This window comes from Maylandia zebra, linkage group LG16 (assembly GCF_041146795.1).
Source record: "Maylandia zebra isolate NMK-2024a linkage group LG16, Mzebra_GT3a, whole genome shotgun sequence".
Taxonomy (NCBI): domain Eukaryota; kingdom Metazoa; phylum Chordata; class Actinopteri; order Cichliformes; family Cichlidae; genus Maylandia; species Maylandia zebra.
This window is the reverse complement of record NC_135182.1, coordinates 29,875,555-29,889,940: the sequence shown is the minus strand read 5'-3', so window position 1 is coordinate 29,889,940 and position 14,386 is coordinate 29,875,555. Positions and strand designations below refer to the sequence as shown.

General features: G+C 38.7%; 1 protein-coding gene across 3 annotated transcripts in view; it reads left to right on the top strand.

Moving 5' to 3' along the window:
- Positions 1 to 14,386, top strand: part of LOC101465887 (inactive dipeptidyl peptidase 10) — a 168,493-nt gene that overhangs the window by 133,799 nt on the left and 20,308 nt on the right. For all 3 annotated transcript variants that reach the window (XM_023152362.3, XM_004563080.4, XM_076875215.1), the window contains exons 8-16: positions 2,983 to 3,103; positions 4,955 to 5,109; positions 8,334 to 8,431; positions 8,518 to 8,641; positions 8,736 to 8,774; positions 9,875 to 9,982; positions 10,428 to 10,519; positions 10,596 to 10,643; positions 12,245 to 12,366. In XM_023152362.3, coding sequence (XP_023008130.2) covers positions 2,983 to 3,103; positions 4,955 to 5,109; positions 8,334 to 8,431; positions 8,518 to 8,641; positions 8,736 to 8,774; positions 9,875 to 9,982; positions 10,428 to 10,519; positions 10,596 to 10,643; positions 12,245 to 12,366 — 907 coding nt within the window. The remainder of the gene's footprint in view (positions 1 to 2,982; positions 3,104 to 4,954; positions 5,110 to 8,333; positions 8,432 to 8,517; positions 8,642 to 8,735; positions 8,775 to 9,874; positions 9,983 to 10,427; positions 10,520 to 10,595; positions 10,644 to 12,244; positions 12,367 to 14,386) is intronic.

Sequence of the window (14,386 nt, the reverse complement as noted above, 5' to 3'; positions counted from 1 at the left end):
AGAATTTCTAAAAAAAGAGATTTGGCTTTGAGGTGGATCAGTGTTCTTTTTGTACTGATGAAAATGAAACCCTAGAACATCTTTTTTTTCCCTATGCCCTATCAGACAATGTATTTGGTGCAACTTAAAAAATTGGATTTCCCTAAATATTAATGATGTGCCACTGTTTGAATTACATCATAATTTTTTTTATATGGATCATCTAGCATTGGATGTCTCAGACATTATTAACATCATCATACTTTTGAGTAAATATCATATCCATTGTGCTAAATGGAGGAACGCTAAGCCTTCTCTCCCTGGTTTTATTGATGATTTTAAGATATTTTTCTTTGCTAAAAAAAAGACAAAAAGCACATATGCCAAAAAAATAACCAGGATAATGCACGTCTCCCGCTATTCTAAATTTTGACTTATGCTGAGGCTAATATATTGTTAAGTAATGCAGCTGTCTCACTAAGGTCCAGAATCGATTTGTTCCACGATTCGATTCAATTCAATTCGATTTGATTATGGGGAATTTTGACAGTCAGAAATATTATAATTCAGATCAGTACATTTACATATTTTTGTATTTAAAAAAAAGGAAGCTGACACACGCAAGACTTTATCAAAGGTGTGAGCATCACAGCAGATGCCTTTGTGTCAAAGTAGCTGAAGATAAAACACATAAAAACATGAAGGTGGTTTTCCTGGCCTGGGATTTTATAAAAAATATTCTGCAGTACATCAAAAACGAAAGAAAACCATTAATCAACATATGAACGTTACCTCTGACGTTACAGCGGTTTTATTAGAGACACGGCTAACGTTTTGCATTTTGCATAATTTAAAAAAGTTTAAATTTATTCAGTATTGAACGGCAGAAATTAGGTTTTCTTTTCGGAAGTATGTAAAATGAAAAAAAAAAAAACAGCGGCCGACTGCGCTGTAAACAACAGTAGACTTGTGCATAACAAGCAAGCGAATAATACAGAAAACAGATTTTTAGATGGGAAACTGTTCTTGAAGTACAGAGAGAGAGAAAGAGAGAGAGAGGGCTGTGCATGACGTGCGATTTTATCGTGGTGGAAGCAAAACAGTGAGGGAATTCATGACGATGTTTATGTGAAGCGCAGTTTGGATCTTCTTTTGCTGCTGGTTCAGTCAATATTGTTTGGAGAGAGATCAAACTAACAGCTTTAGAATCGGCGCAAAAACGGCGTGAAAACAAAGCGCGGACCTGCCGACAGATCAGAGTCAGCGAGCTGTCGGCTTTCAGCCCCGACCGTGTCCGTGCTGTCGGGTGAGAAAGGCGACATCTCACTGATTCTGATCCGCGGGTCCGCGCTGTGTGTTTACGTCTTTGTGCAGAAGCCGTGTACCTGCTCTCATTTACTGTCTTAGCTGTTTGGTGGTTGTTGAAATTTTGTGAGGTTTCACCAGAGATTCTGGCATTTCGGGTAAAATAAATTTATATTAAAAAATCGATTCAGGATTTTAATGAATCGATTTCACGTTATCCAAGCCAGAATCGATTTTAATCAATAAATCGATTATAAAAACCCACCCCTAACTAACAGGTTGCTGAGTAGACATCTGTGTAGTGGTTTGTTTGAAATCTAACACTTTTTCCTTCAGTTTCCTTGTCAAGAATTAACTTCCTGTTTAACTGAAATGCCTTCCTGTTCAACTGAAATGCCTTCCTGTTTAACTGAAATGCCTTCCTGTTCAACTGAAATGCCTTCCTGTTTAACTGAAATGCCTTCCTGTTCAACTGAAATGCCTTCCTGTTTAACTGAAATGCCTTCCCGTTCAACTGAAATGCCTTCCTGTTTAACTGAAATGCCTTCCTGTTCAACTGAAATGCCTTCCTGTTTAACTGAAACACCTTCCTGTTTAACTGAAATGCCTTCCTGTTCAACTGAAATGCCTTCCTGTTCAACTGAAATGACTTGGTTTTTCAGTAGTGTGTGTGAGAGCGTTTCAGTAGTGTGTGTGAGAGCTAAAATTTCAGTAGTGTGTGTGAGAGCGTTTCAGTTGTGTGTGTGAGAGCTAAAATTTCAGTAGTGTGTGAGAGCGTTTCAGTAGTGTGTGTGAGAGCGTTTCAGTAGTGTGTGTGAGAGCGTTTCAGTAGTGTGTGTGAGAGCTAAAATTTCAGTAGTGTGTGTGAGAGCGTTTCAGTAGTGTGTGTGAGAGCGTTTCAGTAGTGTGTGTGAGAGCTAAAATTTCAGTAGTGTGTGTGAGAGCGTTTCAGTAGTGTGTGTGAGAGCGTTTCAGTAGTGTGTGTGAGAGCGTTTCAGTAGTGTGTGTGAGAGCTAAAATTTCAGTAGTGTGTGTGAGAGCGTTTCAGTAATAATGTCCCTTACGGCACCTCATAAACTACCCTTAAACCAAACAATTATTGTGAGGAGAAGGCAGTTTCACTAATCAAGCTGTTGCTGAAAGACATCTTGTTGGGCGACTGGAGCTCTCTGTGTGAGTAATGCCTCCAACGTGCCATGCATCATGCACCGAATAATCAGTCCATTATTTTCTCCAGTGAAGACAAGGAAGGTAATTAAGCATTCGATAGCATATTTATCTCGTTTCCTCAGTATTTATACCTGCCCCCAGTGGAAACTGTTCACCAGGAAGCCCTGCAGCAGTGTGTCATGGTGCTAATGACAAAGTAGTTTTCATTACTTATGAGCTCTCCCATATTTATCTGTGTTAGATGAGCCACTCTCTGAGTGTGTTTTTATCAATGGACCAGTCGCAGTGATCCTTTACCTATTTGTTCAGTGGAGGTGTTCCATCACCTTGGCCCAAAAAGAAATTGGGCCATAATTTTAAAACTAGTACATGTCTAAAAAGCAATGCATCTTAAAATACATGAAATAAATCAAGCTTGGGGACATAAATACAAGCTGGTATTATCTTTCTCTTGTTTTCATACATTACGGTATCTTCTCTCTTTTGTTTACTTAATACATTAACTTTTTTATTTCCTCTATTCCACAGGTGTACATATTTGAAAACAACATCTACTATCAAATGGATGTTCAGAGCAGCTCGTGGAGGCTCACGTCATCTGGGGAGGAGGGGGTTGTCTTCAATGGCATCTCAGACTGGCTCTATGAGGGTACGTATGAGGCTGCAGGGTCGCAAACTGCCACAGAAAAGTTTCTGCTTTTTAGTTCACAGCTACTATTCTGTAAGATTCTGCATGCCTCTTCAAGAAATCTTTGTAATGAAAGTACAAACACTAAGATCATTTTTTTATGGACTACATTGTTTTTGTTTGATTTGTACCATCCTATCTTAATCTACTATACTATACTTAATGTACTACTATCTTTTCTTTTTCTATTATTATCTTAATGTTAAATCCTAAACATATATTAACATCCTATTATAAGAAGTATGTACCATATCTCCTCATCAACAAGCAGGCCAATCTGAATGAAACGTTCCACAAACATTGTCAGACATTTTCCTGTTGTTGATGTTGTTGTGTATTCATCATCCCCCTGCAATCAGCAATGCAGTTTTGTTCAAGTCACCACTAAATACAGACACTGGCCTGCAGGTTTGGTGATAACTAGTTCAACTCACTCAAAGAACCTTCAGAGAACTTCTGTCCAAACCTTCTGCCACTTTTAAGCTTTGTAGTGTTAGACTTTTCAGAGTTTCATTGTGTAGCTCCTTGCTGATGTTTTACATAAAATGTCTGTTAAAACGTTTATTTTTAAGTGCTGAACAGACAGATATTACCTTCAGACAGATATTTACCTGGTAGAGAACAAAAACAGAAAAAAGACGCTGAATTTCAAACTCATTGGTCATCATGGAGAAATTATAGGAGAAATGGATGTGGTAGTCCCACTCAGCCTTAGTAATGTGCAATAATGTACAGTAACCACTTATTAAGAAGGCAACATGTATGCAGCTGTGGAAAGAAACCTCTATATGGGCAAAAGGTTCTTCAGATCACTGCTGATGAGATCGACAAGAGGTAACAACAGAAGCAAACTGATTTTAGAAGTCCCTAACCTAAGTCTTCTTCAATCTGTCATGTATGCTGGCACTGGACTCAAAAGGCAGGACTCTGAACTGTGCAATCAAACAAGTGGGTTTATTTACAACACCGGTGATATGTACATATGTACAGTGAGATGGGGAGAAGAGGGCTCCAGGGATTCCAAGGCTAGGTCCAGAGGTGGGAAAAGGGGAACACACGCTCACACTCCACTATGTACAATCCAAATCCAGATTCCACACCGTCCACTCCAACACTACGCTCACTCTGGAGAGTGAATGCTCAACTGGGAAGGGTCCAGGGAAGACAGGTTCAGGTCTATACAAGGGAGATTGAGACAGATATCAGAGAAACACTCAGGAACACAGGGAGATCAACAAGAGACTAAGCCAGGGTACACTAACACTAGTAAGTGCAATGCTCCAGTGAGGCACACCACTCCAACCAGGCTCCTTAAGTATGGTTGGTGTTTATCAGCCGTGATAAGCCACACATGCGTGTGCATGTCTGTGAAGATCAGGTGACCACTGGAGTCAGGCAACACACCCCAGGACAGCCACTGGTGGATCATGACATAATCTTTTACAAAAATAAGCTTCTTTTCATATACAGACTTCAACTGCCCAAAGATCAGGACCAGAATGAGTGTTTTATTGTAGCAGATCTTGGATACAGTTACAGTTTAAGTTCAAACCAACCTGATAGGACTATTATCTGTGCGTTTTATTATTTGAGTTTGTTTTATTGTAAATGCATCCAAATAAATGCAAATAATATTTTTTATTTTTATGCAGTAAAACTGTACTTTGTTTAAAGTCTCACCACTTTTCATTTAATTTTAAAAAGTTGATGTAAAAATCTGAGTATTGTGTACATTGCATTTAAAAAAATAACTCATTAAACTTCCATTTCTTTTGACTTGGGCTTTCAGATTGTTTTGGTTTGTCTTTGCAGAGATGGTACTGCACACTCAGGTGGCCCACTGGTGGTCACCAGACGGCTCCAGATTGGCTTACCTCACCATCAACGACTCCCTGGTCCCTACAATGTTCCTCCCCCGTTTCACAGGCTCCCTTTACCCTAGAGGGAAAGAGTATCCTTATCCAAAGGTGGGACTCATAAAAGTCAAGCTTAAACTGTGTTTAATTATAAAATTAAAGGTAGTAAAAACTTGACATCACTGCTCTGATGCTAGGCTCAGATGTGCTGTTCCACCCAGAATAACCTGCATTTAGAGTAGTTGGTACTGTATAACCAGCTGAATCCACTATAACCTGAAAAGAGGATAGTGTTCTTTTTTATTGCAGCTATATTGTATCAAACCGGTGCGATCAGTAATACAACTACTGGCTCTCTCCTTAAGCTGATCCATAAAGGTTAGCGAATCCTTTTGTTGTTTAATTCATGCTAGCGCTGCCTTGCTCCCTTTGAAGAGGGATGGCTGCAGGAATCTGTGGCACTGGGAGGGAAACAAGCATGATACGCTTCAGCAAGGCAAGTTAACACACCTCCCATCTCTTGATGTGGATGTTTAGCGTATCAAATGCCTTTTAGATGGGAGATTGGTTGAGGAAAACTGTCAGAATGAGGGTCATAAGGTGGAGGGCAACCTCATTTGTTGGTTTAGACCTGACCACAGATGGGGAGGAATGGAAGGAAGATGTGTTGTTAATGAAGCACTGCTCCTGATCTTAGAATTGCCCATCCAGTGAATAAAAAAAAACCTACATTGACATTTTGTTGCTTACACCCTTGAGAGAGGTCAGAGTTGAGATATTATGGGACTAAATGAAGCAGAGATTTAATTGCTTTCTCATTCATTTTGTCTTTGGGAGCAGTGATGCTGCTCGGCAGTCTGACAGTTATACCTCTGGGCCAGTCACTATGGGTTAAATTTGTGTGGGTGTCTCCTCTGTGAGTGAATACATGGTAAAAAGCACACCCCAGTGGGAGTCTTTTATGGACACATTATTAATAGTGACAAACTGTTCCACACTGCACCCTGGCCTATGCTAGATTTTCCTGACCAGCCTCAATGTGTGAACAACAAGGCCAGAGATGCACATTGGAAATGCAGTATTACGGTCGTCTCAAGAATTGTATCATAACTCAGTCCACAATCGATGATATTGCTATGGTTTGTTTTTATAGGCAAATAATTTAAGAGAAAAATGAGCCATTAACCAGCCTATGTGGTCGGTTGGATTTTGGGAGTGTAAGTTTCTGTACAAACAGGTCATTTGAGCTGAAAGCTAAGCATCTCACCATAAAAATGTTTGCATTTATGTGTTGTTTTTAATATTCATCATCTCATTTTATCATGTTAGCATGCTTAAATTTGATAATTACATTGATAGTAGATAGCACAGTCCCACTCCTGACTTAATGAATCATTAGTCAGAACTCCTTAGCATCATATTTGAACAAATCCAAAGTATAAGTTTTTAATGTGCATGGTTAAAGTTGTGATCAGGCAGATTTTAACTGAAGCCACACTTTTTCTGAACACAGCTGAGCAGTTGTGGTGCTCAGAGTATTAAAGCGAATCTCCTAAATGGGATATAAAATTGCAGTTTGACAGAGGGGATTTTTGTGAGTGCTTAAACAGTTTAGAGGTAGACGTTGTATGTTTAAAGGTAAACCAGCATTGGTACAGTTGCATATGCAAATTTTGCTAAAAGCATGGTTTGCTAATGGTTTCACTGCTAAAGGAACAAATAAAGTAGGTATCTAAAGAAATGTATATTGGTCGTTAACAGCTGCAAACAGATTAACAAGTGAAATTAATGTAACAAATATGATAGGATACAGTTCACTACTGTGAGAAATTGGCAACCAGTACAGACAGTATACTACCTCTTACCCTATGAGAGGAAGGGCTAAGCTACACCCACCTTCCAACTTGATATTTTATGGCCGGAATAGCCGGGGTGTTTGTACGGCGAATCCAAAAGCAGAAAAGGGAAAGACGGAACTGAATCAAACTGAACACGTACATGGGAAACATGAAACTGAGCAGTAGAAATAAAACTCTGTGACATGACTTGACGTGGAGACAACAGACAACCCAACAAAGAACAGAGGGAGATAGAGGACTTAAATACACAGAAGGGTAATGAAGGAAGCAGAAACAGCTGGGGAGACACACTGAACATGGAAACACTAGACCTTTTCAAATGAAAACAGGAAACATAGAGAGACACAGACATGACAACCAAACTTGACAATAGGACGTGGAACACACAGACATGAATTACATGACAGACTCGGGGAACAGAAAGGAACACAGGGAGAAGGACATGGGCAACGGATAAGGGAGACAAGAGGGAGAGGGAAACACAAGGGGAACCTGCATAGACAAGGAGCTCACACATGACAAACAGGAAAAGACTCATGAAGGCTAAGACATAGATGAAACATAGACTACAATACCACTCAACTAAACCCTAACTAAATAACAACACAAGTTTGCATTCATGCAGGTAACATAAGAAAATCAAAAATACAAAATAAACTCAAAACGTTGGGTCACAGACCCAGCCCCTGACAGGATAAGTGCTTAAAAAATGTATGGATGCACGGACGGATGGATGGTTAAAATGGTTAACTATGACTTAGAATTGCTAAACACAAAATTATAACAAGGCCACCTCAGCTAAAAACATTAAAGTTGTTGTTGAGGGTTTGGGGTTCTGGCTGAAGGGACCTTAAGATAAAAGACAGTTGGTAATCATCTCTCAATATTTTGATTATCACTGGTTACATAAACTACAAAGTAGTAAGTTACTGGGTTACAGTAGTAGAAAGTATATAAAAAACATTACTCTTGCTAGTTTTCAGATGTGCTTATTTCATCAAATTACTGCTCTATCATGTCTTACCTTTATGTGGCAAATGTGATCAACAGAACAGGATGGAGTTTTCCCCCCCAAAAAATGTATCTTCACAAGAAAAGAAAGTGAAGGATTGGAGAAGACATGAATTACGACAAATTACTGTCATCTTTGTGATGTGTTGCTTTGTATTTTTGAGATTTCCTTTGTCATATAGACTAATGAGCTCCATTTTTGAAGGATGCTTAAGTGAAGGGAAACAACTGACATGCCCAAGGGGCTGCACAGTACGCAGCACAGTTTGTTGTCTACCTTTTTAATATTCTCATTGTATTCCCTTGTGAAGTCCTATTGGCATAAATGAAAGCACATAAAAATAGCAAACAATTACTCAGTGTTGACTCCGATCCCTTCGTTGTGTGCAGTGTATTGTGGGTTTTTACATCAGATTTGATTAGGATCCTGAATATAATGATAAAGTTATGGTGTGTTCACTTTAGATGTGCCAAATCAATCCGTCTGTCAGACTCTATGTCGTCACTCTGGATGGCAGCGCTCTCACAACTGAACTGAAACCTCCTGACAGTTTTGAGAAAAGGTATGACTTAACCCGTTTATGGGACGTAACACTAAAATTTTGATGATTCGGGCTTGTTTTAGACACCATTTGCTTGTCTTCCCTAGTGAGTTTTACATTACCATGGTGAAGTGGGTGACAAAAGAGAGACTGAGCGTACGCTGGGTGAATCGAGCTCAAAACATGTCTATTCTTTCACTGTGTGATGTAACACAAGACATCTGTACAAAGGTTAGAAACCTAATTATCATCGATAATTCCTTAATCTTCAAAAACATAGTAAATATATACAGGTTTTATAACCTTATTTATCTTTTCAATTCAGAAACATGTGATGACATCGGACAAGTGGCTGGATCGTCAGGTGAGGACTTTAGTCAGTGACATCCTAAATAGTTTTTTTCTTCATTTATTTTTTTGTAAGAAATGCTTTTAAGATACTACTTACTTTTAATTTAATGTTATGGGACACATATATTTTAATTCTATATATAGCTGATTATATATTATATATCTATACATATATCAGCTAACAATGCTTTGTATTTAGCTTGCAAAGATTAGAGGCATTTTCTCCACCCAGTAACGAGTGATAACCTCATTCATTTCCCTTAGATTGAGAGCCTCAGCAGAAAACTAACAGTTGCTCTTTCTGACCTGTAGCTGTGAACTAGTTTTTCTTAGCTTCTAGGTGGTTCTTTAAAATATGAAGTAGAGCTCTTTAGCATGCTCTGTAGCTGCTGACAGATAAGTATAATCATTACTTGTCACCCTATCAAATACTTCCACAATGTAAAGGTTGGGCTGTTATCTTGCTAGCTGACCTTGCTGACATCACTGTAGGAGTGGAGACATTCCACTTGTACAGAAACTAGATTTTCTGTTCCCCTCTTTTGTCACAACAAAAGTTAACCTTTTAACAGTGAGACATTGCTCATTTGAATAAACAGTAAAAGAAAGTAATAAATACCTGATCTTATTGCACTGCACTGATCTTACTTAGGACCTCCAAACTAGTGACTGCAGATGGCTGCTCCTCTCCAGGCCTGGTTCTGCTGAAGGTTTCTTCCTGTGAAAGGGAGTTTTTCCTTCCCACTGTTGCCAGAACACTTGTCCATAGGGCTTTATCTGATTCTTGGACTTTTCTCTGTATTACTGAAGGGTGTTTACCTTACAATATAAAGCTCCTTCAGGTAACTGTTGTTGTGAATTGGTGCTATATAAATAAATAAACAAAGTGAATGGAAATATGGCAGATCAATTGGGATGCAAAAATGATAAGGTGGCTATAATGACCGATTCTCTTATAATCATTTTTTGTAAGACGACAAAAAATGACAGCATTAGAAGGAAACCTTCTAATGCTGTCATTCTATTTGAAATTAAACTAATGAAAGTGAAATGATGCTCCAGTTATTTTCTTCGTAATGATATCATACATTTTTTGTTTATTTTTTTTCCTAGAGGGAGGAGCCAGTGTTTTCCAAGGACTGCACAACATTATTCATCACCATGCCCTTGAAGCACGGTGGCAGCGGGACATTCAACCATATCACTATGATCTCCAACCAAGTAAAACTTTTAATGAAATGAATACATTTACTCAGGTGTTTTCAGTTTCCAGTTAAAAGCTTTATGTTGGTGTGCTTGTTTATTTTTGTTCCCTTATCTGTCATGCCCACAGGAAAGGGCTTACAATTATTCATGCAGTTCATATGATTCCATTTTGAAGTCTCATCATTTTAAATTACATCCTAACTGCATTTCCTGAAACACCAGATACTAAAGAATACATTTACTTGAAAAAATTAAGCACAGTGTTTTATGGTAGTTCCACTGGAAGCAATGGCTACTGTGTGCCAGATTAATGCATCTTCCTGCAGAGATAATAAGCAAAGTCTGAGATTGAATAAAAGGGTTAGGTAGTAACGTTAACACCTTTAGGTACACAGAGTGCAATAGAAGTCATGCTAACATAGTTTCTCTGTTTTGTTGTGTTCTTTCTTACTTTTCTCAGTCTGACAGTCAAGAAGTAAACATGCGGCACCTGACCTCAGGAAGCTGGGAAGTCTCTCAAATTCTGGCCTATGACGAGGGCACAAACTCTGTGTAAGCATAAGTTACTGACACTGTAAGATTTACACTATGATAATTCTTTGCAGCTGATTAAGTTTATGTCTTTCAGTTATTACCTGAGTACAGAGACAGGAGCTACTCAACATCACTTGTACAGGTACCTCAGCAATTACTCAGTTTTCGCATGAAGACACAATCACACATGAAGCAACTATATGATGTTGTGGAAATACCTTTAATTGGTTTCTTACTAAAACTTAGTTTACAAAATTCTAAGCAGATTAGTTAAGACACAGGCAATGACATCACCCACTGGTTTTTGAACTCTGTGATAAGACTTCATGATAACTTTCAGCAAACGTGAAGCCATTCTTTCTTTCATTAAAAGAAAAAACAAAACTGAAGCACAGTCTTGTTGGATCGGCCTTTGTACAATTAACCAAAAACTATTGCATCGGACACCAGGCAGGTTAAATCTAGTGGAAATCTTTTGGATGCCATGTTACCTATGCAAAACCAAAACTGGCATTTTTCACTGTGGCTTGCATATGGATTAAAGAAATAAAAGTCCACATGCTGAGGTGATAGCGCTAGACAACACCAAAGCACCTGCAAATATCCGGTCATCCAATAAGTATCAGCAATGCAATGGAGACAGGTCTGTAGATACAGTACAGGTGATGAGTTTTGGTTATACTTCAAATTAAAGTCAGAATGGATCTTAGGTACTTTGAGTGCAGTATTATTGTTGGTGTCAACTAGGCTATTTTGTGTATTTCTGAAGAAAAAAAAAAGATTTCCTGGGATTTCTACCACAACAGTTAGGCCTAAAGGAGTTTAGTGAGCCTGCTGGCACAAATATACAGGGAGCAGAAGATCCAAAATAGGAATGTTGCATCTATAAGAGGTTGAAGGAGAATGGCCAGACTCGTTGGAACTGACAGAAAAGCTACTAGGCTACAGAAGCCTTTGGATGTCATATTATTACCTGTTACTACTGTGATGAGCAAAAAAGCAGTTCAAACTGAACAACACATCCAAAGTTGAGGTTAAAGGCCTACAACAGCAAAAGATCATGTTATCTTTCACTCTTGTCAGCTACGAACAGAAATGTGAAGCTCAAGTGGACAGCTTTAGAGTGAAAACTGTAACCTGGTCTGATGATTTCTGCTGGACCGCAGATGGTGTGTCAGTATCAAACAGCATGAATCCATGAACCAAACATGATCGGTGTCAACAGTCCAGGCAGCATCAGAATAGTGATCCTTATAAAGTGTTTGGTGAATGCACAGATAGGAAAGTGTAGCTTTTTCATCCTCCGCATCAAACCAAAAATGATGCAAATTTTCTTTTATATTTTGGCACACAAATCTCCAAAATTCTAGTTGATTCACTGTTATGAAAGCATGGCAGTAGCACTAATCTAGCTTTGTGATGAATAGATTTTATTCTGCACTCTGGGGGTCCATAAACTATTGTAGAACAGGACAGAGCAGTGAGATAATGATTTATAAGCTAGTGAATAATATCAGTGTAAGAAACATGATGAAAATATGTCATTTCTCTTTGTGTGTAAGAATTTGATGTCATACATTAAAACAGTTGAATGAAAGTCCATTTCAAATTACCATGTCTTACTTTTCCTCATTTTATCTTTTGTCTGCAGCTAAATAGACTGATTACAACTCAGAAAATATAAATCATCTATACTAGACTTGTTTTGTTCTCACTCAGCTATATGTTGTTCTCTTTAAACAGGGTCTCCAGTGTGGATCCGTTTCATAAAGAATGCCTAACCTGCTCCCTTTTCAAATCAACATGCTCCTACCATGATGCTGTGCTCAGTCCCACCTATCAGCATGTTCTTCTCAACTGCAGAGGTATCGCATGTAGCAATAACACCATAACCAAGTGTTTTATATCAAGGTTACGATATCTGAGCAGCTGAATCTGTGTGACTTTACAATGTATCTTTACTGTTCTTCTAGTTGCCATTTTGGCTCCAAAGTGGGGGAAAAATAAAGTTTAGTTTTCCTGAAATTTCTTTTATGCTCTTAGGGGGTAATGAAAAGAAAAGGTTTACAAAAAATGATATGATATGAAAGATGAAATAATGTGGATAGAGGCTTCAGTAAAGGCGAAGGTGACTGGACAGTCACAATGAGCACTACTATTAATGCATATTTCTCATTCCATAGGACATACACCTCATTATTTCACATTATGCGCACAAACCAAGAGCATGAAAAAAAAGATACACTTCAACTTAACTAAAATATTGACAGGTGGTTAAAGTGGGACAGAACTGTTCACAATGGCGTTCCAGCACCTTCAGTTAACAATATTACTGGTCAGTGACTTAATTTTTTTATATGTTGCAGACTGTCAGCATGGAGATACCTGATTTTTAATAAGAAAATAATGAAATCTAGGCTCAACAAGTATTGCAAATATCTTAGGGTGACCATATTTTGATTTCCAAAAAAGAGGACACTTAGCTCAGTCATGAAGAACTTGCTTAAAGAAACATATTAAACATATTTAAAAGAAGCCTTCTCTGTGCGGTTAATGAATTATGAAATAAAATATGTCATATAGGCTTTTACAAGTCAACAAGTGCAAAAAACCCCACTTAAAAACCTCTGGAATTAATAATGGTACAGAAATAATGCCTCATCTGCATAAGAAAAAATAACAGTACTGGGTCGCTATGAAGGCTTGATTGGGACAAAAAAATTGACCAGTGCATTTTGACTAGAGACCGGCCCACCAGGTATTATAGACAAAGCCATAAAGACTGTCTTGTTGGTATATGTATGATTTCTATACATTTTACATCAGATAAAAACTTTGGTTGTAAGATTCAGATAATTATTTTTTAAAAGCTAGACATTTTAAATGAGAAAAAGAAAGAAAAGTATTTCTTTGAGCCCCCCTTTCCCTGTTAATGCCCTACCTGGCCCCCCTGGCAAAACTTTGCTAGACCCGTCCCTCCACAGTTACCAGCTGTCAGCTACATAGAAAAGGATCCTGGTGTTATTTGCCTCTCAGAAACAGTTAATAACTTCCCTTCAACTCATTCGTGTCACCTTAAAGGTAACCCTGTTTCTCCATCACCTGTTCAGCTCTGATGATTCATTAAGGACATCTCCTGGTTTCATCTTCATGTTTCCTTCTCACCACTTATCCAAACTGATATCATATCACTATCAGTAACATTATAGCACCGGCCCAGCTGTATAGAAACTCTGTCGTGCTAGCTAGTACGCAGTACGAGTTATTGTAACTGACTATAAAAAGTCAGCACAACGAAAATAAACTCCACCTAAACTTGGTTTATATCTGACCCAGATAGACTGCAGGTCACAACTTCTTACCTGAAGTTTAGTTCACCCGACACTCGGCCGCCTCGAGTCTCTCCTCCTCCTGTCTCCCCTTTCCCTCATCCGTCTGCTGGCCTCTGTGGAAGCTACGACATAGACACCACCAAACAACCGAGTTATTTTTACACATCTGCAAACATCTGGCCAATCCACCACCTTTCATTGTTTATACCGTTACAAAAACAACAACAACAACAAAACCATTGGCCCGTAAAAAAAAAAATCACCATCAGCAAATGCCCGGTATGCCCGATGGCCAGTCCAGCTATGGTCGGTAGGAGGGAAATTTCTTTTGCAGTTCGTCTGAAAAGATGCACTTGCGCTTTGGGGTCTTTTAAACATCATTAGGCACGTTGATGCGCGCTGTTAGTCCCGTCTGTGAGCGCAGAACAAGCGCCCACAAAACAGCAGTTCGGGGATGACGTCTCACACATGGGTCCTCTGTCGGAATATAGGAAAAGGAAATTTTTATCAATCTCGAAAATCCCCCCGGACGCCCCGGACAGAACGTGAAAAG